This window comes from Siniperca chuatsi, linkage group LG3 (genome assembly GCF_020085105.1).
Source record: "Siniperca chuatsi isolate FFG_IHB_CAS linkage group LG3, ASM2008510v1, whole genome shotgun sequence".
In the NCBI taxonomy this organism is placed as follows: Eukaryota; Metazoa; Chordata; class Actinopteri; order Centrarchiformes; family Sinipercidae; genus Siniperca; species Siniperca chuatsi.
In genome coordinates, this window is record NC_058044.1 from 9832574 (window position 1) to 9856281 (window position 23708).

The following is a 23708-nucleotide window of genomic DNA, read 5'->3' on the forward strand; positions in this document are numbered from 1 at the left end:
TGGTGGGTCATTACTTGCAGGGCGTCCTTCTCAATTTAAAACAAAATGATTAAAATTAATTTAGTTATAATTAAATACAATTGTAACTAAAACATAAAAAAGCATTTACTTTCCCTTAAAAATAGTATTGATATTGCACAGGCAACTGTATTAAAGTGTATTAGATTGTTTAACTACTACCGAAGAAATTCGCACACTCGTTCAGATGATCAAATAACCATCAAGAGTCAGTCTGGGAAAGATTACAGATAATTTTTTATAGCATGGCTAAGACCTGCAAGTTGTTTGTTTTTTCAGTTTTGTTTCAGTACGTCGCCTGTCCTCAGCGGAACTAACGTCGACGGTTACTGGGCTCAACGAACGCTTTTTTTGTTGCACAACCTGTAGCAAAGTAGTCCTTCTCCTTAGTACATCCATGAAAGTAGTTAGCAAAGCTAACACTAGCGAGCTAACATCGCTTCATTCAACACGACATGCACACCAGTAATAGTTAAAAGTCTTGCACGGTAAGGGTAAGCCTCACGAAAATATGATCATGTCTTATTGTCACTTAAAATATCTGACGAAGAAACAGAGAGAGTTCCACAGTTAAATATTTAGCATCGCCTTGCGACGTGTCAGGCTGTGTGACAGCTTCCTGTTGTTTAGCTAGCAGCAAGCTTAGTGACGGACACTGTTTTAAGTAGCTTTGATGTTTGGAATTGGCTTCGTTTTCCTCGAAATACCTCACAATACCAGGCTATGTTTACTTGACACTTGTATGTCGTCCTGGAAAATTACTGATGGGTTAAGTTATCGGTAGGGAGCTGTGTTTTCTCAATCTTTGAGAGTTGCCGTTACAGTGTAACGTTAAACGCTACCTAAACAGACTATTAGGAGTCAAGTCAGTACGCCACCATTTGTTATGTTGTAATTTGCAGATTCCACGTTAACGTTGAATCCAAGCTGCAAACTATCATAGCGGCATTATAGCAACAGCTCAGTGTGCTAATTCATATATGGCTTTAACTACCTAGCTAACGTATATAGCTGTTGTAACGTTAATGGTTTAGTTTAGATTAGTATTTGTTGATGTTTGGTTTCTTCCAATTTCAAGAACCAGAAAGTTAAACCAACACAATCATTCTGCTTTTTATATATATATGAATTTATGAATCTAGTCTACTCGTGTCAAATGCACATTAAGCAGACTGAATAGTATGGCCAACAATTAAATATCAATGCAAATCTTGATTAGGTTATTTTTCCCACAGGGTCTAACTTCACCCAGTGAAACCACAGTCTGTTGTGATGTCGGAGCCTAAGCCCCCTACTCCAACCCCAGGAGACACGTACAAGGGTTGGCTCTTCAAATGGACTAACTACATTAAAGGTTACCAGAGACGCTGGTTTGTTCTGAGCAATGGACTGCTGTCTTACTATAGGTAAGTTACATGTATATGACTGAATTTGTAATGATATGTAATGAGTTTACAGGGTGTTCCCTGGCTCAACAGGAAGCCAAGGTGGTACCTAAGGGAGGGGGTATGTCACACAATGGGTGTTGCTAACTTTGATTATGTGTGTTGAAAGTTTAATATAAAGTAGAATAGATTTCTAGTTCTTAAATAGCACTCTATATGCAATTTTAAGCAAATATACAGTTGCATTACAAAAAACAAATTCTTACTTCACCAAACAGGGATTTAGAAACTCTGAATTTGACAGTCCTTCATTCTGTTTGTCCTCAGGACCCAGGCCGAGATGGGTCACACATGCCGAGGCACCATCAACTTGGCCACAGCCAATATTGCTGTGGAGGACTCCTGCAATTTTGTCATTTCCAACGGAGGGGCGCAGACCTACCACTTGAAGGCCAGCTCAGAAGTAGAGCGCCAGCGATGGATCACTGCCCTGGAGCTCGCCAAGGCAAAGGCTGTCCACATGCAGGCTGAGTCTGGTGAGGGGGAAAATAAATATGTTGGAGAATGTGAAAATGCATAGAAAAGTCTAAATAGCGTATACAGCAGCACCTATGCCAGGCACAAATGTGTGTATTTCTCTGTGTGTAAAGCATTTAATCATTACATTTCTTTGTTTGTTCATATTATCTTCCCTGTTCTCTCCCTCAGATGACTCGGGTGACGATTGTCCTGCAGTGCACCCGACCTCAGGACAGGGTGGAGGCTGCCGTAACTCAGAAGTCCAGTCCACACTACGCACACTCAACAGCAAGGTGGAGGACCTAACCACCTGCAACGATCTCATTGTCAAACATGGGTCTGCCCTCCAAAGGTATCGGTTATCAGACTGAGCAGTTTCGTTACTTTAGAAAAAAACACTTATCTAAAAGAAGGGTGATAGTAATTTATTTATTTTGTTTGCCTGTTTATTTGTTCCTTCCTTTATTCATTCATTCCTTTATTACACACACACAGGTCTTTGTCAGAACTGGAGGGGATTCGTGTCGGAGGGGACATGGGGGAAAAGATCAGACAAGTTACAGAAAGAGCCACACTATTCAGAATCACCTCTAATGCCATGATCAATGTAAGTTACCCAAGTGTTAATTCCTGAGGAACGCACAACATTGTTGTTGACTGTCTTGCTGAAATATTGCTCTTGGTTTTTGCATGTTCCCCAAGGCATGTAGAGACTTCCTCTCCCTGGCCCAGAGCCACAGTAAGCGCTGGCAGAAGGCCTTACAGGTTGAAAGAGACCAGAGGATACGGCTGGAGGAGACTCTGGAGCAGCTGGCCAAACAGCACAACCACTTGGAAAGAGCTTTCAGGGGAGCTACAGTTCTCCCCTCTTCATTCAGCAATCCCGCCTTGGGTAGCAAAGGTATGGCTCTCATCCCCAACTGAACTTCTGTCTTAGGACCCTTGATGTTACTTAAAGCATGCTCACCATGCCACATACCTGCACCAATCAACTGAGGTCAGTTGAGCCATTTAGTCATTTATTCTCTCACTGTCTCTCTTGACCTTAGGTGGTGTTTCAGGAAAAGGTGATGCCAGTGACGAGGATGATGACAATGAGTTCTTTGATGCTATGGAAGACCCAGCAGAGTTTATTACTGTCCCTGCTGACCCCAAGTATCACAGGTTATTAACTGTCTGTCTTTTTCAAATATCAGTGATTTCATTTTTTAATTTCAACCTTGTTTTTTGTTGGGTTTTTTTTATGATTTTCTCTCTGTGTGTACTGTTTTTCTTTTAAATTTTATTCTTTCTTGTTTATCTGTCCACCAGGAGATCTGGCAGCAACGTTAGTGGGATTAGCAGTGAGACTGGAATTGACGATCAGTCGGTAAATGTGTGTGAAGTTTGTTTTTGCAAGCAAGTTCTGATTTGTATTGACTGTATTGACCACAGTCACCTGACCCTTAAGGCTGTTTTTCTTCTTTTCTTCCAGTTTGATGAACTGTCTTTGGCATCCAATCCAGAGTCTCCACAGCCCCTTGAGCTAGAGCCAGTTAGACAAAGACGGACTCGTATCCCCGACAAGCCAAACTATTACCTCAATCTGTGGAGCATCATGAAGAATTGTATTGGAAAGGAGCTCTCAAAGATACCAATGCCTGTAAGAAACATGCACTTTTGTTGGTATCCAAGTGGCTTTTCCTTGTGAGAAGTAATCAGACTTCTTTTCTCTGTGACTTTGTACCTACTAGGTGAATTTCAATGAGCCTCTCTCAATGCTGCAACGTCTATCTGAAGACCTGGAGTACTACGAGCTGCTGGATAAGGCTGCTAAATGTCAGAGCTCTCTAGAGCAGATGTGTTATGTGGCCGCTTTCACAGTCTCTTCCTACTCCACCACTGTCCACCGCACAGGAAAACCCTTCAATCCTCTGCTGGGAGAAACCTTTGAGCTTGATCGGTTAAGAGAGTGTGGCTACCGCTCCCTCTGTGAACAGGTATGTCAAACCAGCCATGAAAAGGCTGCATCACACATGTAACAAGTAACGTTTGCAGACTATAGTTGTTTCCGTTCAGACTGAAAAGTATTAGTTTCATCTATAGGATCACATTCATGTTTGACCAGATTCCAGTTCTAAAAATTCAACATGCTTTAATTATGTTTACGCAGGCATGTTTATGCTTGAATAGTCTTAAGCCATTGCATAATTGTGATGATCAGATCTTGACTTTGTTATCTCTTCACAGGTGAGCCACCACCCACCTGCTGCAGCTCACCATGCCATCTCTGAAAAGGGCTGGAGCCTCAGACAAGAAATTACCCTGGCCAGCAAGTTTAGAGGAAAATATCTCTCTATCATGCCTTTGGGTGAGTGTGTGCAGGCCGAATAGCAAGCCTGAAGAGTACACTTTTTGTATCAGTGAGTAAAAAAGTCTGTTAGTTTGAATGCAGGAGGGTAAAATGCTTTCACTTTGTGTTGGGTTTAATCTAGTTGAACCTGGGCCTGTATGAGAGCCAGCAGGACTGACCTCTCACTGTTTATCATTTATAATTGGGATTGGGATTTCCAAGTATCTCTTTCGTATAGTTGAAAGATTAAAAACAGAACAGAGGATATATAGTATGACTGGGAGTTAGCATGAGTTATTGTTTTGAACTTGTAAAATGATGACACTACCTACAATAGCTAGTCTGGCAAGCTCTAGCAATCTATGCTTTTATTATATACAAGAAAAAATCCACCCTGCCAATTCTGATGTGACAGCTGCTTACAATCATGGTAGTTGTTTCACTGTAAGTCAATGCAGTGGTCACTGCACAGATCTTAAAATAAATCATTTTTTCTGCACACTGTATTTTATATATATATATATATATATATATATATATATATATATATATATAAACTCATACCTTAGTATGTACCATAGCTGTGGAATATGACATTTATATTTTGGGTGACCAGGTTAAAAATGACCACTGCCAGCTCTAACATTGTTCCCTCTCTATCCCCAGGTTCTATCCAGTGTATATTTGACAAGAGCAACAATCACTACTCTTGGAAGAAAGTGACTACAACAGTACACAACATCATTGTTGGAAAATTATGGATTGACCAGGTAAATTTAAAGCTGACAAAACTGTAACGCCACTAGTAACTTCTTAGGGATAAATAAATTACATTGATGTCTTTTATAAAACATTTTGCTTATTGTTCTACTAGGTTTATCCTTTAAGTCTTCAACAGCAAAACATTTTGTCTTTCCCTTTGTCCCCTTCCAGTCAGGGGAGATAGATGTGGTGAACCACAGGACAGGAGATCGCTGTCACCTGAAGTTTGCTCCCTACAGTTACTTCTCCAGAGATGTACCAAGAAAGGTGGGTCTTTTTCTTTATATTGTTGTTATTGTTATACTGTTGTATTTAATTGCATTAGATTGTACAGGTGTACCTAAATAAGGAGGCTACTGAGTGTAAGCTGATTGTGAATCCCTGTACTGCCTACCGTAGGCTCTTTGATTACACTCTTAACTGGAAAGCTGTATTTGTCTCTCAGGTAACAGGAGTAGTAACAGATAAGGATGGGAAGGCCCATTATGTGCTATCAGGAACCTGGGATGAGAAGATGGAGTTTTCCAGGGTAATGCAGAGCAGTAAAGGCGAGAACGGCACTGAAGGCAAACAGAGAACTGTCTATCAGACCCTCAAAGCCAAAGAAATCTGGACAAAGAACCCTTTACCGTGAGTTTCTGTTTTAAAGAAGATTGGTAGTATTGAGGAAAGTTGAACGAGCTTTTGAATAAATGGAGCTGTAGAGGTAGGGCAGTATGTAAATTATTGTAGCTTTGTGCCTCTGATCTTTTATGGTGATGATTTTATAGAGAGGGAGCAGAGAACATGTACTACTTCTCCTCACTGGCCTTGACGCTCAATGAACCTGAAGAGGGAGTGGCGCCAACAGACAGTCGACGACGCCCTGACCAGCGGTTAATGGAGGATGGCCGTTGGGATGAGGCCAACGCAGAGAAACAAAGGCTAGAAGAGAAACAGCGCACCACCCGTCGAGAAAGGGAGAGGGAGGCTGTTAAAGCAGCCAGCTCACCTGAGGAAGGTAAGAAAAAAAGGAAGGAGATGAGCTTTGTTTGGAGTTTATCTATTTGTCTTGTGTTTCTGTTCAGTGTTTTTCTATCCATTCATCTTTTTGCCCACTTTGTCTGTCTTGGAATACCTTGTTTGCTTGTCTCTGTCTCAACCCTAAGCTGTCACTGAGGATTCAATCAATGATTCACCCTTGAAAAGCAAGTACTCTTCTTGTAGTCTTTTCCCACCCTTGATCTACACTATAAAGGAACTCTAGATGCAGAAACACATGTACAATATGTTTGTGTGTGTAATAGGAAGGTGGCAAATATCTTCTACTCCCATCATCTTGCAAACACTTCATTCACCTTTTACTATCCCTTCATCCATTTCTGTTTCATTTAGCTGATGCAGAGGAGACTGGCACAGAAGCAAATGAGGTTTCTGATGAAAGCAAGTATCACTTCACAACTTTACATAATATGTGCTTTTAAAGGTGCTTTGTGTAGCATTTTAACAGAGCAGTGAGTGAGAACCCATATATATCCATGGGAGGTTGGTAGGCTTGTTTCTCAATACTAGTGATGTCACAGTTACTCAATGCTGATATTTGTAGAGAAATAACTTGCTTTGTGTCACATGCTGTTTGGAACAAGGCACTCAAGATTGTTCTTGTTCATGGACAGAACTACAAGTGACAGGTTGACAGAGGTCATAGTTTATTTAACACTAAACACATCATTAATTTTTTACCATTTGGCGTTAAATATAATTCACATAAACAACAGAGACCAGCACTGAGAAGATTTGTAGCTTATATCAGCCCTTACACTGCCACCAAGTCAGATAAAATCATCTGCTAATTTTATGGGAAAAAATTATAGCACAATGGGAAGAGGGCAGTGTAGTGCAGACAACGATAGCAAGAAAAATCTTGAACTTAAGAAGCAGTGATCCTCGTGACAGGAAGTGATGTATGAATTAGAGGTCAAAAATGTGTCCCAACTATTGCCTTTTGTTTACAATTAATATGTTTAGCTGTCGCAGTATTTTTGACAAGCCTATTTTTCTTAAAATGCTACACACAGCACTTAAACAAGAATTTTGTGTGGATTTGGGATTGAGTTGGGGATTCACATCTTTTTTTTTTTGTGCTGGTGTTCAGCTGACACAGAGGACTCTCCCCCTCATACACCTGTTGCATGCAAGTAGCCCTTTACATTTCATCGTCTGTTCTTCTTTGAATCTTCGTCTTCAGATCATACCCATTCTTTTATAAATCGTAACTCTCAAAGATTCATCCTTAATTCTTCTATTTTCAGCCCCTTATGGACCATCGCTCTTCCCTTATCTAAGCAAGTATTCTGATCATGACATAACACATAGTGTGAATAATTTCTAATTTTCTAGGAATTTAATTGAATCTAGATTAAAAACCCCTCTGTTCATCTTCCATCATTTCCTCTTTACATCCTTTGCAACTTAGTGGAAGGCAAGGAAGGTCCTTATGGAGCTCAAGTCAAAAGCAAGTAACGTCAGTGTTGCTCTCCATTTTCCCCAGTTTTATTTTGTTTTTTGTTATTTAGATTTCTGTTGGTAGTCTTTAGGGAACCTTATAGTGGACTGTAGCTGACTGTAGAATTGGCACAAACCTAGTACTTGAATATTTTAGAGTAGCATTTTGTTATTGATCAGTGTACTGTGGTCCTGTGGTCCTAGTTGTGAGCCTTATTCTCTCCACATGGCACATGGCAGAGGAGCAAATTGGTGATTTCATTGAGTACTTATCTATAATTCGGCTCCTTTGTTTTGTTTTCGGTTTGAATAAGGTGCATTTGAAGACCAAGCAATCGGAAACATTAAATATCTCTATCTCTTAGTCATACATCTGAGAGCTTATCAGCTTAATTTAAGCATGGTGTGTTGTCATGGCTCAGTGGCTTCTCAAACCTCACCTCAGGTCCCTCTAAAGCTTCTTCTTGGTAAAAGATTTTCTTTCTCCTCCTTTAGGCGCCCATCAAGACAACTACCAAGCACTGTGGTTTGAGAAGTTAGACGACCCTGTATCCGGAGAGACCTTGCATGTCTACAAGGGCGGTTACTGGGAGGCGAAGGACCAAGGCAGCTGGGACATGTGCCCTGACATCTTCTGATCCCAGCCACGTCTGCCTGTTCTCCTCTGTGGTGTATAAATGAGAAGATGGTAAGAGGTGACCTACCATGCATCAGCTAAAGTGGGAAATCAAACCTGACATCAACCTATCTTCAATGTCCCTCTCAGCTCCTTTTTCCAGCAGTGATTTGCTCAGGATTAAGGGCATCTGGACTTCACTTTCAACATAGATACAATGCACATTGTAGCATTGTTGTAACATTGCAGCTGATTAGTGTTCAGAAATCCATTTCTCTGCCTCTCAAACACTGATGTTTATCTTGGTCTTGGTCCACTGCTTGTTACAGCATTTGAGTTGCATTTGGCAATAAGTTATTCTAGTAATATTATTATGAGTTTTCTTTAAAAGCACTATTGGAATAATTCATCCAGATGACATCTTACAATATACAAGGTTTGCATAGATAGAGTGAGCTACTACATAACATATAATTTATGTTTGTTTTTGTTGTGCGTTCTGGATTATGATTATTTTAGCCATAAATTTATTGCAGCTTCCCCAGCACAGCAACACTAAGTTTAATCATACCCAACCTGTTTAATAGTTCACATAGTAAATATTCACTATACCAGTTTCAGACCACATCAAATGCATAGAAACATGGGCTTCAGTGGTTCTGACAAAGGAGAGATAAATACTGTTTCTAAGTATTAAGTAATTAATGGCATATTTCAACAATTGTTTTTGGACTGATATAAAATATGAAGTGTCACTAATACCAAGACGTGATACAGAGTTTGTCTTTGAATTTAAGGTGATTTATGGTGCTACTTTATTCCCTGAAGTGAAACAACTATACCTAAATATTAGCCTTTTTTCATTCATTTTTCATTTTGCACTCAACTAGCCAATTTCAAAATCTCTTTGTGATTTTTTTTTTCACCCTATATTCCCCCAATCCTTCTGTAAAATACATGGTAGTGGTGAAGAGATGTAAAAGTACTTCATTATGATTATTATATTGACCTGGTAAAGTCTGGTTTGGTGATCTTAAGAATCCTTAATTGTGGGTCTTAAATGGCTACACACGCATATTTAAAAAACTTGTTTTCACTTTATAAGAATGATATTTAATAGAATATATGATCTTTATTTAATATACCATATTGAATGCTATATGAACTGAAATAATGGCACCAAACAAATTTATATCAAGTACCAGTGAAAATATTAAATAAAATAAAAAATACCAATGAAAAACCATTTAGAAATCTGTAAATTTATCCTGTTCCCATTCTATAGAGTTTATTACAACAGAAGTTATTTTCATTTTTTTACAGAGAAAAACCCAGTACTTCTATGCTCTGGACCCCCAAAAACCTGTGAAAAATCTATTATGTTTTGTGAGACACCACGCCGCTAAACTATGAGGCAACATCACGTTCACCTCCAACTCCCAAGCCCCTGACATATAGGATGAGCGGTGGATGCATTTTTTTAATTTGTGAAGGGGGCATGCTCAAGCTAAAACTGTATTAAGTTGCTCTTTAAAGAGTGTAGCTGTTGATCAGGTCATTGAGAGCAAGAGCCTCATAAAATAAAATCATATTGTGTATGGGATTGACTCAAATACTAATGTTGAAGATAAATTGTGTTATCAAGCCTGTTTTGATTCTCCACCCAAGTACACAAATGCCAGACTTGTATTTTCATACCTGAAGTTTGTGCTCTTACTAATATTTGAATCAACCATTTCACTTCTGCTCTCAAAGTAAATGTCGAGACTCACCATTTGAACAGTTGAGGTTGATTTAAGAGCAGCAGAGCTGTGCTCCAAATTGTCACTGAGCTCTGTGCTGATTTCTACTGGCTTGATGATTAGTGAAGGGAAATGTGAGGCAAGTGTTTTTGTCTTCCTGGTTTCCTTCAAACATATTAATCATAGCTTTAATCTTGATTTAGGTTATTTTAGTCTTTGTGTGTTGCCAGTGTAGATTTTTATCAGACAGCAATAAGAGTGCCTCAGTGCGTATACATGTGGCACAAAATTAAATGTGTGAAGTGAGAACGCTAAAACTGCAATAACTGAATTCTGTCATTATATTTGTCTCTGTTGTTGTTTGTCATACGAGTGGAAGGACTGTGTGACTGATAGAAATCTAAATTTCATTTTATATTCAAGTGTACTTAAAAGGAGGACACTGAAAATGAAGATCACAAAACATGATGTTGCAAATATTTCTGTGTAAATAGAATATGTTAAAATAGTTAAGTAATTGTGGTATTAACTGGTTATATTGATGGAGAATCTAATGTCGGGGATGCACTTTTTTTTTTTTTTCATTATTTTCTCAGCTCTGGATGCATTTTCTCTGAGTTACCACCCTCTACCAACTAGGATAGCTTTTATTTTAAATTATATTATTTTCTTTTGGTCTGAACTGTTCCTTACTATGATTTACTGTTGCATCATACATCATTTAAACAGATGATGAAGATTGTATGTGTGTGTGTGTGTGTGTGTGTGTGTGTGTGTGTGTGTGTGAGGAATATACAGCTTAAATTACAGAATGAGTACACAGGTCTCTGTCCTGTCTTTTTCGACATATACTATATATAATCTTGACTATTAGCCACTGTTCTAAATTGCATAGCCCCATCATTCAATTGGTGTGTTTTTTAAGTTTCTACCTTTGTCACCCCTTTTATTGTTTCCGGCTATGATTGTTTTGCCCTGCGCTGTGTAGACTGTCACTATACACAATGTCACAACTTACAGTACATCCATTATTTATCATGCCCTATGTGATTTGCCTGATAAACTGTCAACTTTTGATGTTGGCTCCTGAAGAGTTTGTCATTTTGTGAGTTTGTTTTGAGTTTCTTTTCCTATACCATGTTCAGTAATTGCAAACATATTTCCATTACTTAAAATATGCATATGTACTGACTCACTGTTCTGAGCATACTTTCCATCTTTTCTGTCCATCAATGCAGTTTCTTAGCAGGATTGTGGTAGAGGTTGAAGATATTAAAGTCTGAATGGAAATGAAGTGCATATCTTTTGATTTTCCCAAACAAAGCATCTCAAATGGTTTCTACTAGTCAGTAAATGTTTTGAAAAGATTTTTATTTTAACCTGCCTACACTAGTGTATAGACAGTGACTTTGGCGATACTCACCCATGTGCCACATAAATAAGGAATGAAAACAACAACCAAATGTTAAATTCGGTGAGTTTTAAATGCAAACTCAAATAGTAATCTAATTACTATAAGTCATATTGTACTGAAAAATATATTTACTGATGTCTAGGTATAAAAGTATGGCTCCATCTGCTCTGTGTAGTTACTCAGCTTTTACTCAGCTGCAGCATCCTGTAGCTGATGGGGGTCATTTTGAAAAAATAGACCTGAAAAAAAATTGGTGACTATTTTAATGTTATAGCTGGTTGATGTAGAGGTAGTTGTGAATACGTTTTATTCCCTTGAATACTTAAGTCTAACAATGTATCATATTTTATAAGCTAATTGTATGTTTTGTTTTAAGAAAAAATCTTATTTGAAAAGTAACTAGCTCAAATATATGTAGTGGTGTAAAAAAGTACAATATTTATATATATAGTAGATATATAAAGTAGCATCAAATGGAAATACTTAAGTAAACTACAAGTACAATTATATTTCAGTATATATACTTAGTTACAGTCTACTTCTGGTTACCATGGAAACACAGCTCCTACTAGTGAAATAGTCTGGCTAGCTATTTAGGCTATAGATTAGTCAGTTTTGTGAGAGAGCAAAACTATAATAATTGGCCTAACTCTTACAATAACTCGAACAATATAATAACATCTTTGTGGAACAACATCTGATTAATGCATCTATACTATATGTGACTGACAGCTAGAGGCTTGTGATTACATTATGTGACTCCAGGATGAGATAAAGTAGAGACCTTATTTAATTAATTTCAATTTTATTTATATAGCACCAATTCATAACAGAAGTTATCTCCTTGCACTTTTCCTATACAGCAGGTCTAGACTGTACTCTTTATAATATTATTTACAGAGACCCAACATATCCCACCATGAGCAGGCACTTGGCGACAGTGGCAAGGAAAAACTTCCTTTTAAGAGCCAGAAACCTCGAGCAGAACCAGACTCAATTGTGGACGGCCATCCACCCCTGCCATGTTAGGTTTTGAGAGAGAGGCAGAGAGAGAGAGAGAAGGGGGGAGAGGGAAGCACAATGCAAATACCACCTAGAATTTTAAAGTGATAATAATGTAATGGTAGTGGTAATAATAATAATAATAGTAGGAATGACAGTCATAGGAATAATAATGACAATAATAGTAACAGAGCCAATAACAACAACTGTAGTAGCAGTTGTTGAGCAGGAACACAGGGGCAGCAGGTGGCCCACAACCACAGATCCAGTCTCTGCAGCTCTGGAGGCAGAAATACCTGCTGAAAGCGACAGAAGGAGAGAGGAGAGAGACGAGAAAGCACAGAATTATGGGAGAGAGAAGATGTCGAGTTAGTAGCATGCAGAAATGGGATAAAAATGCACACAGATAGAGAGGGAGAGAAGGAGAGAAGAAAGAGGTGCATCATGGGAGGCCCTATATGGCCTATAGCAGCATAACTAAGGGATGGTTCAGGACTCACCCAAGCCAGCCTAACTATAAGCTTCATCGAAGAGGAAAGTCTTAAGCCTACTCTTAAATGTGGAGATAGTGTCTGCCTCCCAAACCCAAACTGGGACATGATTCCAGAGAAGAGGAACTTGATAACGGAAGGCTCTGGTTCCCATGTACTTTTGGAGACTCTAGGAACCACAAATAACCCTGCAACCTGGGAGCGCAGTGTTCTAGTCGGATAATATGGTGTTATGAGATCTTTAAGATACAGTGCTTCCTGACCATTAAGAGCTTTGTAGGTGAGGAGACTGATTTTAAATTTTATTTTGGATTTTACAGGGAGCCAGTGCAGAGAAGCTAATATTGGAGAAATGTGATCTCTTTTCCAAGTTCTTGTCAGTACACATGCCGCAGCATTCTGGATTAACTGGAGACTCTTAAGGGACTTATTTAGGCAACCTGATAATAAGGAATTGCAATAGTCCAGCCATAGTCTAGTTTTGAGACAGGATGTGCCTGATTTTTGCAATGTTACGTAGGTGAAAGAAGGCAATCCTTGGAGTTTGTTTCATGTGGGAGTTCGAGGACAAATCCTGATCAAAGATAACTCTGAGGTTCCTTACAGTGGTAAGGGAGGCCAGGTCAATGCCATCTAGAGCAACTATAGCTTTAGATAACGTGTCTCGGAGGTGTTTGGGGCCAAGTACAATAACTTCAGTTTTGTCAGAGTTTAACATCAGAAAATTGCAGGTCATCCAGGTTTTTATGTCCTTAAGGCATGCTTGAAGTTTAGCTAACTGGTTAGTTTCATCTGGCTTTATCAATAGATATAACTGGGTATCATCCGCATAACAATGAAAGTTTATGAAGTGTTTCTTAATAATATTGCCTAAAGGAAGCATATACAAGGTGAATAGAATAGGTCCAAGCACAGAACCTTGTGGAACTCCGTGACTAACTTTGGCGTGCACGGAGGACTCACCGTTAACATGTACAAACTGAGATCGATCTGATAGATAGGATTTAAACCAGCTTACTGAGGCTCCTTTAATGCCAATTACATGTCCCAGTCTCTGTAATAAGATGTGATGGTCAATGGAGTTGAATGCAGCACTAAGATCTAACAAGACAAGTACAGACAAGTCCATTGTCCGATGCAATTAAAAGGTAATTTGTAATTTTCACCAGTGCTGTCTCTGTGCCATGATGCACTTTAAATCCTGACTGAAAATCCTCAAATAAACTATTGTTATTTAGAAACAACTGATCAGCGACTGCTTTCTCAAGGATCTTAGAGAGAAAGGGGAGGTTAGATATAGGTCTATAGTTGGCTGAAACCCCTGCATCAAGAGTGGGCTTTTTAAGAAGCGGTTTAATTGCAGCTTCTTTAAAGGAATGTGGTACATAACAACAGATTGATCATATCTAGTAAAGAAGTGCTAACTAAGGGTAAAACGTCTTCAAGCAGCCTAGTTGGAATGGGGTCTAAGAGACAGGTTGATGGCTTAGATGAATTAATCGTCGAAGTTAGTTGAAGAAGGTCGATAGGAGCAAAGCCGTCAAAATATATATCAGATTTTACAGTTGTTTCTAAGGTTCCTGTATTTGAAGATCGGTACTGGTTGAGGGCAGGACGTGATGAAATGTTTCTCAAATTTTATCGCTAAAGAAGCTCATGAAGTTGTTACTACTGAGGGCTATAGGAATACATGGCTCAATAGAGCTGTGATTCTCTGTCAGCATGGCTACAGTGCTGAAAAGAAACCTAGGGTTGTTTTTAATTTCCTCTATTAATGATGAGCAGTAAGCTGCTCTGGCATTACGGAGGGCTCTCCTATATGTTTTAAGACTATCTTGCCAGACTAAACAAGATTCTTCCAGGTTGTTGGAACGCCATTTCCTTTCCAAGTTTTCGTGATGTTTGCTCTAATTTGGTTTGGGGGTTATACCATGGAGCTAATCTTTGTTTTATTATCTTCTTTTTTAGAGGGGCAATAGAATTGAGTGTCGTTTGGTGGATTTGGGAGTGGCTGAAATCAGCACAAGAGTACTCTGTTATATTGAGACATAGCACAGAACCAAATGCTGATGGAATCACTTCCTTAAATTTAGCTACAGCACTATCAGATAGACATCTAGAGTAGAAGTGTTTGCCTAATGGAGTGTAGTCCAGTAATAGGAGCTCAAAAGTTATTAAATAATGGCCCGATAATTAAGGATTCTGTGGAAAGACTATTAAATGGACAGTTTCAATGCCATATGTCAGATGACGGTCGAGGGTGTGGTTAAAACAGTGACTGGCTTCATGCACACTCTGACAAAAGCCAATCGAATCTTATAATGAGATAAACGCAGTACTAAGGCTATAATTTTCAATGTCCACATGAATATTGAAATCACCTACAATAATTACTTTATCTGTTTTAAGGACTAAACTCTGAGAATTCAGAAAAAAATTCAGAATATGGACCAGGAGCGCGGTACACTATAACAAATGGAATTGGCTGCCGTGTTTTCCAGGTTGGGTGTGAAAGATTAAGAACAAGGCCTTCAAATGAGTTAGAATTTAGTTTAGGTTTAGGGTTGATTAATAGGCTTGAGTCGAAGATGGCTGCAACTCCACCTCCTCGGCCGGTGCCTCGAGGAATATGAGTATTAATATGACTGGGCGGAGTGGATTAATTTAACATATTCATGACCCAGCCAGGTTTCAGTAAGACAATTTAAGTCAATATGATACTCTGATATTAAATCGTTCACTAGTACAGCTTTAGATGACAGAGATCTGATGTTTAAGAGTCCACATTTAATTCTCCTATTTTGTTGTGCTATTTCAACGTTTTTGTTTAAGTTTTTATGTGTAACTCCTTTTTCTTTTAACTTTTGGTTTTATTAATTTAAATGGTCGGGGGGCATACACCATCACTAAGGAGGTTTGGGTGGGTAACTGCTCTGGAAGCGCAGAGAAGCGTGTAGGACTGCAACTCTGCCTCCTGGTCTCAAGTCTGACTTATCATGGTTTAGGTCCACTAATAAAGTCAGTCAGATTTCTGGATATGAGAGCTACTCCATCCAAAGTAGGATGGGGCCAATTATCTACAAAGAGGAGAAAATAACAATTGACTTTGAAATATCCACTTATAAATACAAAAACTATAGATTTTATGCATCAAAATATCTGATACAACAAACAGACAGTAACATCAGGAGCAGGGCCATATTTTCTCTGGAAATTTGGGGGGGTTTAGGGATCTGGCGGGGTTTACAGTCTGAAATTGAAACTTTAACACAGGGGGTATTTTACAAGGTACCTTTTTTTTTAGCATTTTGAGATGTATTATATTTAAATTTGACTACCTTTAAACAAAAATAAGTTTTCAGATTTCAGTACCAGAATTAAATTCTTAGCAGTGTAGAGAAGCAGCTTTGAAACAGCATTTAGACCTCAACGTTGGGGTTGTGTGCGCGGGGTGGAGTGATTAGAGAAAACTTTATCATAGTTAATTGAATAAATACAATATAAAAATCCAAGTAATCAGTTGTTGTTGTTTTTTATACAGGTTTCTTTGTTTGTTTTCTAAAATAAATAAATAAATAAATAAATAAATAACCTGGCTCCGGCCCTCATCCGAGGAGTTTGTTGTGTGACTCGTCTCTCACACGGCAGGCGTGGGAGGATAAAACGAGTACATCCCCGCATGACATCAGCATCGACTAGCATCCAGTTAGCATTAGTTGTCTGCTGGGTTCGTTGTTTATCACACAGGGTGTGTAATTTCACTGTGTGCTTTGTGGTAGATTAGCTTTATCACAAATAACGCTATGTCGGTAAACGGACCTGGACCCGGAGAAGACTCCATAGACGCAAGGAGAGGCGATGGACAAGAGTGAGTGACGGTTAATTTAGCTAGTTATGGATCTTTAACTATAGCAGCTTATTGTTGTTCAGGCCAAGTTAGCAGACAGCGATGAGGAAGCTGTTTGTCTTCGTTATTTCCCAGACTAATCCACTGTTATTAGCACATTAGTCACCCGCTAGTTGCCATATATTAGCGGTTGTTTGTACTTCTGTAAACTGTTTTAGCATCGTGTTATTTATGTCACATATGAAGCACTAATACAGGTCTGTAACTGACACTTTTCAATCCTTACTCCCCATGTAATATTAGCTCTTTATTCGGCTTGCATTACTTATATCGTGTTGTTATCTTACATTTTAATTAAAGACTATGGAAGCGTATACGGGACTATATTCAAATGATAATGTAAACTTGAAAATGTAATTCCACAATAGCATTATAATTTTTCACATGTTATTTGAGTAAAAATAAAAATGCAATAATGCCATTTTCATTTTCGTTTTCAAATTTGAATAAACATTTGAATATTGTCCAGTTTATAGCGGGTTACCACTTTGAAAATTAAATGTCAAAAAGCTTTTCCATTTTCATTTTAAAATAGTCAAAGAACGCCCAAACAAGTATGTGAAAATGAAAATGGGATTATTGCAAGTTCATTTTTACTCAAATAACACATACATTTGTGAACTTATAATGCTATTGTGGAATTACATTTTCAAGTTTACATTATCATTTGAATATAGTCCCGTTTATGCTTCCATAATAGACCGTGTTATTGTTTGTTGTCCCTCAGGTCAGAGGGGTCTTTGTCTGCCTCTGCCTCCATGGATGTGGATGCCAAGCCCAATTCCCACAGCTTTAGATACAGTCTTAATTTCCCCAGCATCGGCCAGTGCATTATCATCAACAACAAGAACTTTGACAGAAGAACAGGTAATTATTTTGGTATTTTGGTCCGGGATGGGGTCAACTTTATTTTCAGATGAAACATATTCAAGATGAAACTGCTGTGAAAACATGTTACTGCTGTAAAAGATTATATTTGATACATAAATTTAATATCTTGGTTTACTTATGCTGAAACTGTAAAACAGAAAATTATTAGTTAATAATAAAATAACAAGCATCTGGTGGTAACATCTACTCAAAGGTGAATATTTACTTGCTTTTCGTCACTCTGTGTCATTCTAATTTACATAGTAAATACCCTTGGGTTTATGACTCGTCAGACAAAATAACTATGTCCAGAAAAAGCTACACTGGGACTTTAAAATGTGCAATTTTGAAATGCTTAGTTAATCTAGACTAAACCAACAAGTTTGCCCAAGGTTAATCGGTCCGTTGTCTCAAATGTACACTGTTAAAACTTGCATTAGGAGTTAAGGTTAGTTGGCTGTAGAGGTGTCTGTGGTTCCCAGTTGGTGTACACAAGCGTCTCCATTTAGTCCCTCAGCAATTATAGATTCATTTGGTGCAAGGACATCCAGAAAGCTGGAGGAGGAGAATCCTTCCTGGGATATCTCTTGTGAAACTGCGAGGTGTTGCCAATCCTGTGCAGGTGGTTGATCATCAAGTGCTTGCTTAACTCCATGGTGAGATCTCTAGGCGGTGGGGCTCATCTTTCTTCTGTCTGGTGGCAAGTTTGTGTTGGGGAGATGGACCTGTGATTATTTGTAGTGTTTGTCTCTCCTTGTGCAACATGTTGTATACAGCAGGACCGATGATATATGGCCTGCAGTTGTGTGAGCTCCATGAAAAATCTTTATATAGAAACATCTTGGTCTGAGAGAGCCCAAGCTGCCTTTTTGTGGAGGTAACAGTAAAGTGAGGCTTAGCTTCCAACTAACACTATCTCAGTGTACAACAAAGCAGGTCAGTCATTTTGCATCAACACCTTCATGAGATCATAGGTGTGCTAGGGGACCCAATTTACACTTGTTGCTGTGGATACCATTTAACTGCATCCCATACCAGTTAATCAGATGTTAAAGTTGGATCTGTGGCAGTGCTTATGTTGCCTTTTAGAGAGAATGAGAACAAGCAGGCAGTTGTACTAATCCTTGTGTATGCATCCTTGCATTTGATAACATAAGACAATTCAATAACTCACATTGCAGCGTACTGTCGTTGGCTCTTCAGGAAGTTCAGCTACCCATATGACTTGCACGATGATTTGACTGGCATCACAAGGGTACCCATGATTCGACAAGTTCCTCTTCCAAGTTCGATGTGTAGAATTCTGTGTATGAGACTGTTCTGTACATTTATTTAATGGCCAAGTCACTTGATTATTTTGGTAGTCTTGCTTTAGGGTGACAGGATACATAAAGACTGCCATTAAAAGCTATTGTCATATGTGTCCATTGGGTTATCCAGCACTTGCTTCCTGAGGATAAAAAAGGCGTCTACAATAGTTGGAGATACTGTATGAAACCTTGAGTTGACCTTAGTCCTTGCCTACCCATTAGGGCCATTATGCAATGTAAGCTTGAAAAGCTGAAGAGCAGTGTCTGCTATTATTGAAAGAGCCTCTATTATTTGCCTGAGAAAACCTTGGATATTAATGCAAGCAAACACAGCTTCAGTCTGCTCATCTGGAGCATCGGGTGATAGTCTTATTTTGTTGTCAGACTTATGTTTGACAAACCTGTCTAGCAGGACTAACGGAGTACACATGACTGCTTGGTCTACAAACAATGTAATGTTCCATGAGTAAGTACATCATATAAGTGCATCACACCAGCAGTGGTTAAGCCTGTATTCCAATGTTCATTTGATTGTCTCCAGCTGTTCAACCAAGAAAAGATTCCTGTTATGGAAGATTTATGCACGCATATATGTCACTCGGTAATCCCCCTTGCATGTTTCCAAGAAAATTGCAGTTGAATTTGGTGCAAGAGCCAGTTAAATTTTATGTAAAAGCTAGCAAACTAGTTGTGGTCCACAGCCTCACTTTTACAATCAGAGCAGGTGACCACAGTTACTGTAGCTATCAAACTAGAGAGGTGTTTAATCCTGAACCCAAGGGCTCCAGACAGACATTTACTGGGTAGGTAGATGGTTCACACAACATAGTGTGTTTTTAAAATGTAACCATGTTAGGCTGTAAGTAAAAGTCAGATCAAGACAAGATGCAGTAAACAAGTGCCCCTGTCAGCCATGATAGTGTAACAGTGAGCCAGCAAATGGAATTCAGCCATCATTCAGTTTGTTATTCACACCTGTGTAGGTGTTTTCAGTTGTTCTGGCTGATTAGGTTGACGATATGTGGCACTTATGTGAGGACACCAGACCTCATCTACTTATAAGAATGGGTGCACTCAAAAACCCCACTATCACAGTGCCGGTTTTGGCGTGATTTTCACTCCATTTGAATTTGCCACACAAAGCGGTACATGCCGCTTTAAGCTAACCTGCATCCATGGCTCGTGTACCAACAGCATCGTAAAATAATACAGACTAATGAAAAAAAATTTCACATGGCTGAGTCCAGATAACAGTGTCATTTGTCCCACCCTTACAGGTGCAATAAAGTTAACAGGTGAGGGGCAGATGTCAATCAAGCATTATCCATACACTCCATACACAGGTCTAATCAGCCAAAATAAGGTTCTTTAAAATTATTGGAAAATACAGTAAATAAATATGTGCTTTTTTATCAAACTGCACATATAGAGTTTGCTAATGTTTAACTCTGCTTATGAGGAAGCAAGCGATGTTGGGTCCTTTTTTTAAATATTGTTTTCATTGTGTTCTTCAAGTAACAAGAAAAATTCTTCCTGTTTTTAAAGGCATGAATCAACGAAATGGTACAGATATAGATGCAGCCAACGCAATGAAAGTGTTCGCGAAGTTGGGTTACAGAGTGAAGGTTTACAATGACCAGACAGTCAGTCAGATGAAACAGGTTTTAACTTCTGGTAAGTATGATGCAGAATTCATACAAAATTCAAAATTACCCCAAAATGTGCACACACACAAATTAATACTAAGGCTCCAAACTATTGACTCTTTTTACCTGCTGTCTTTTTTTTTTATATAATCTTTTACAAAAATAAACATATATTTTCAGTGTCAAAGGAAGATCACAGGTGCTACGCCTCATTCGTCTGTGTTCTGTTGAGTCATGGAGATGAGGGTGTGTTCTTTGGTACGGATGGCTCTGTAGAGCTTAAGTACCTCACGTCACTTTTTCGAGGCGATCGCTGCAAATCGCTGGTGGGAAAGCCCAAACTCTTCTTCATCCAGGTACTGCAAGAATTTCTTTTCCTTCTGTACTAACTTACCTTTGGCTTTGCTTACAGTAAGTGTCAAACCTGTAACCAGGTCTTGTTTTGTTTGTGTGCACATTGAGTAGGCTTGCAGAGGCACTGATCTGGATGCAGGCATTGAACCAGACAGCGCAGAAGATGGCATTACCAAGATCCCTGTGGAAGCTGACTTCCTCTACGCCTTCTCCACGGCCCCAGGTTAATACTCATACACACAAAGGTCTTTTTGTGTACTTATTGTTCCCTTTGTATTCATTCTATTGATACGCCCTTTATTATATCACTCATCTGTCTACAGGCTACTACTCATGGAGGAATACTATGACCGGGTCCTGGTTCATCCAGTCACTTTGTGATATGATCAGCAAATATGGAAAAGAATTGGAGCTCCAGCACATCATGACACGAGTGAACCACAAGGTGGCAGTAGAGTTTGTGTCTGTCTCCAATTCACCAGGCTTTGATGCAAAGAAACAAATTCCATGCATTGTGTCAATGCTGACCAAAGAGATGTATTTTTTTCCTTGAAGTCGTCTCTACATCAGCCTCGCTGGCCTTCATCTGCAGAAGAAAGGCTTGAGGATGTGTATGGGTTGGTGTTTGTGAATTATTTTAGTTTAAACTTTCTGACTGAATATCTCTTGAATCGTCAGCGTACATATTTCTGGGAGAGTAGATGTGATGCTGTCGCATTTCATAAGCTTGGCATTATACGGTTCTTTTTTTGGGGGGGGAGTAGATTTCTGAGATATTAGGCATTAAAATATGTATCCCTGCAGCAAAACTATTTGTATTCTATTCCAAAAAAATTAACCTAAAAAAGATATTTTTAAAATGTCAATGTAAAAAAAAAAAAAAAGCATAAAATAACATTGAAAAACTGTTAATCTGAAGATAAAATGTAATTGACCTTGTAATTCCATGCTCACAATTTGTTACCAGTAGATGCCTCTGTGCTGTTTACACTATATACATTTCAGGGGAAAATATTGAGAGCCAGGTTGATAGGAAGTTTGACCTTCTATATTTATTTAATCATGAAACCATAGATGGGCTTCCTGCCTTCAGCGTCAGCATTTTTATGAGTCAGCTGTTCATTTTAACTCGAATGTCTAAGCAAGACAATATTCTGCTATGACAGGATCATGTGTGTAATTTTTGTGCCTGTTTTTTTTCTTCCTCTACAACTGTTTTTTTACTATTCAGTCAGTGTAGTGGCATCTGACATGATGGCTAATAATAATAATTCACAGAATTAGTACCTAATGAGTTGTGTGAAGCCTAAATGGATGCAACACTTGCACTCAGTTGGTAAATGGAGGGATAATGTTATGTAGCAAATTCTGGAGCATCCAGTAAGCTATCTTGTGTTTTGTTTTTAAAGCTCAGAATTCAATTATTTTTGTTTTTCATAGTCTTTATTTTCTAAATATGGATTTCTTTGAATGAAACGTTTGTAAATGTCTTCAAATCAGTGGGGCTTCATAGCATGCACGAGTAAAGCCAGCCCACTTACACAATGCTTTTATTATTTGAGCTCATTGTGATAAGTCAGTCATACTTTAACTCAACTTTACATTTCATATTTGGCAGTAGTTCATGTATGTGGTGTTTAAAAAAAAATGGCAAAGTGGATGCCTTTTCACTTTGCTTTAATAGTTACAGGCATCAACTTAAATCATTTCCAATGAACTGTTGTGGAAGTGTGAATCAAACATCAGCATTAAGTGATTCATAATGGGCATCGCACAGTTTGATGTTGTACTGACCCTGGTACATATTTAAATATTTACATCTAGCTGAAATCACTTTTGCTGTTAAAATATTTCACTGTTGTTTCATAATCCAGTTGTTCAATTTACAACTCTGGTTTTACGTGATATCACTGTTTTGTAAGCAGCTACACTGTGAGGTTGGTATAATGTTTCTCCTGAAAAATAAAGACCACTTTTCATTGTTCTGTGTTACTGGTTTTGTTTTTGGCTCTTGTACTGTGACAGTAGTGAAGATCACCAACATCCACAGATATATTACTAAAGTTAAAGTGCTCACTTTCTAATAAAGTCTTGCCAGCTTTGTTCATATCTCGTTTTAGAGTTAACCTCTACAAACACAGTAACGGGTCTACTTGTGTACACTTTCGTAAACAGGCAGGATTACTCCAGATTTGGCATGCCTGGAGGTGGGAAGAACTGGGCCACCAGATCCTGAGGCCCAGCGCCAACTAAAACTGGGCCTCCCGATTCCTTCACTGCCAGCACAGACGCATTTAACCTAAAGTAGCTTTCACAAACAACAGGCCACTTGCTACCTGTTGGATGTTCTGAATACAAAGGCTCACAGCTGACACAAAATTAGATGTTGATGCAACAAACTGCACCTCGATATTGCCACCTGAGGCTGCTAGTATACAAGCATGACACAACATAATGACATTATTTGTACAATTTGTGCGCTATCAAGCCAATTATTTTCTCAATCAATTAATTATCACAATATCCTAGAGCCCAAGGTAACTTCATCATATGGCTTGTTTTGTCCAAACAACTGTCCAAAACCCCAAAAATATTCAGTGTACTATAATGTAAGACCAAGAAATGACTTTTATTAATGATTTAACAATTAATTGACTATCAAAATAGTTGCAGATTCATTTTCTGTCAATCGACTAATCAATTAATCAACAAATTGTTGCAGCTCTACAATCAAGTGTCCATTTATGTAGGGTTGATTTGTAAACTGCACATTAATTGTGAGTTGTTCCAGTTGGAGGTGCATCTTTATGTCCCTTGATTTCCGACAATAGATGATCAGCAAATACTTGAGATACC

The 23708-nt window shown here is 38.6% G+C and overlaps 2 protein-coding genes across 15 annotated transcripts; both read left to right on the plus strand.

Annotated features, from left to right (window-relative positions):
* The first annotated feature begins 287 nt into the window (after positions 1-287).
* On the plus strand, positions 288-11152 carry LOC122873697 (oxysterol-binding protein 1-like). Of its 14 annotated transcripts, XR_006377497.1 has the most exons (22): positions 290-506; positions 1254-1424; positions 1731-1939; positions 2112-2274; positions 2418-2529; positions 2625-2823; positions 2972-3086; positions 3234-3297; positions 3397-3564; positions 3656-3901; positions 4152-4272; positions 4921-5024; positions 5188-5283; positions 5462-5646; positions 5787-6016; positions 6165-6203; positions 6391-6438; positions 7151-7189; positions 7308-7340; positions 7472-7510; positions 7996-8188; positions 9440-11152. XR_006377497.1 is itself a non-coding variant. In XM_044190747.1 (21 exons), the coding sequence occupies exons 2-21, from the start codon at positions 1291-1293 to the stop codon at positions 8136-8138; spliced, it is 2481 nt and encodes an 826-aa protein (XP_044046682.1). In that variant the 5' UTR covers positions 288-506; positions 1254-1290; the 3' UTR covers positions 8139-11152. The 14 variants fall into 14 exon arrangements, 13 of the variants coding, with proteins under 13 accessions (XP_044046682.1, XP_044046681.1, XP_044046679.1 ...); XM_044190747.1 differs by having other exon boundaries at positions 288-506; positions 3234-3291; positions 7996-11152; XM_044190746.1 differs by having other exon boundaries at positions 289-512; positions 7996-11152.
* Positions 11153-16438: 5286 nt separating this feature from the next.
* On the plus strand, positions 16439-22834 carry casp3a (caspase 3, apoptosis-related cysteine peptidase a). The gene is made up of 6 exons (XM_044190762.1): positions 16439-16633; positions 17400-17539; positions 20398-20526; positions 20679-20854; positions 20964-21075; positions 21176-22834. The coding sequence occupies exons 1-6, from the start codon at positions 16569-16571 to the stop codon at positions 21403-21405; spliced, it is 852 nt and encodes a 283-aa protein (XP_044046697.1). The 5' UTR covers positions 16439-16568; the 3' UTR covers positions 21406-22834.
* The last annotated feature ends 874 nt before the right edge of the window (positions 22835-23708 follow it).

Bases quoted from the DNA above. Each gene is read 5' to 3' on its own strand.
- casp3a (XM_044190762.1), top strand. From the start codon at position 16,569: ATGTCGGTAAACGGACCTGGACCCGGAGAAGACTCCATAGACGCAAGG. The intron at 20,527-20,678 runs GTAAGTATGATG...ATATATTTTCAG, and splicing joins GAAACAGGTTTTAACTTCTG to TGTCAAAGGAAGATCACAGG. The intron at 20,855-20,963 runs GTACTGCAAGAA...CACATTGAGTAG, and splicing joins CCAAACTCTTCTTCATCCAG to GCTTGCAGAGGCACTGATCT.
- LOC122873697 (XM_044190746.1), top strand. From the start codon at position 1,291: ATGTCGGAGCCTAAGCCCCCTACTCCAACCCCAGGAGACACGTACAAG. The intron at 5,647-5,786 runs GTGAGTTTCTGT...ATGATTTTATAG, and splicing joins TGGACAAAGAACCCTTTACC to AGAGGGAGCAGAGAACATGT. The intron at 7,511-7,995 runs GCAAGTAACGTC...CTCCTCCTTTAG, and splicing joins TTATGGAGCTCAAGTCAAAA to GCGCCCATCAAGACAACTAC.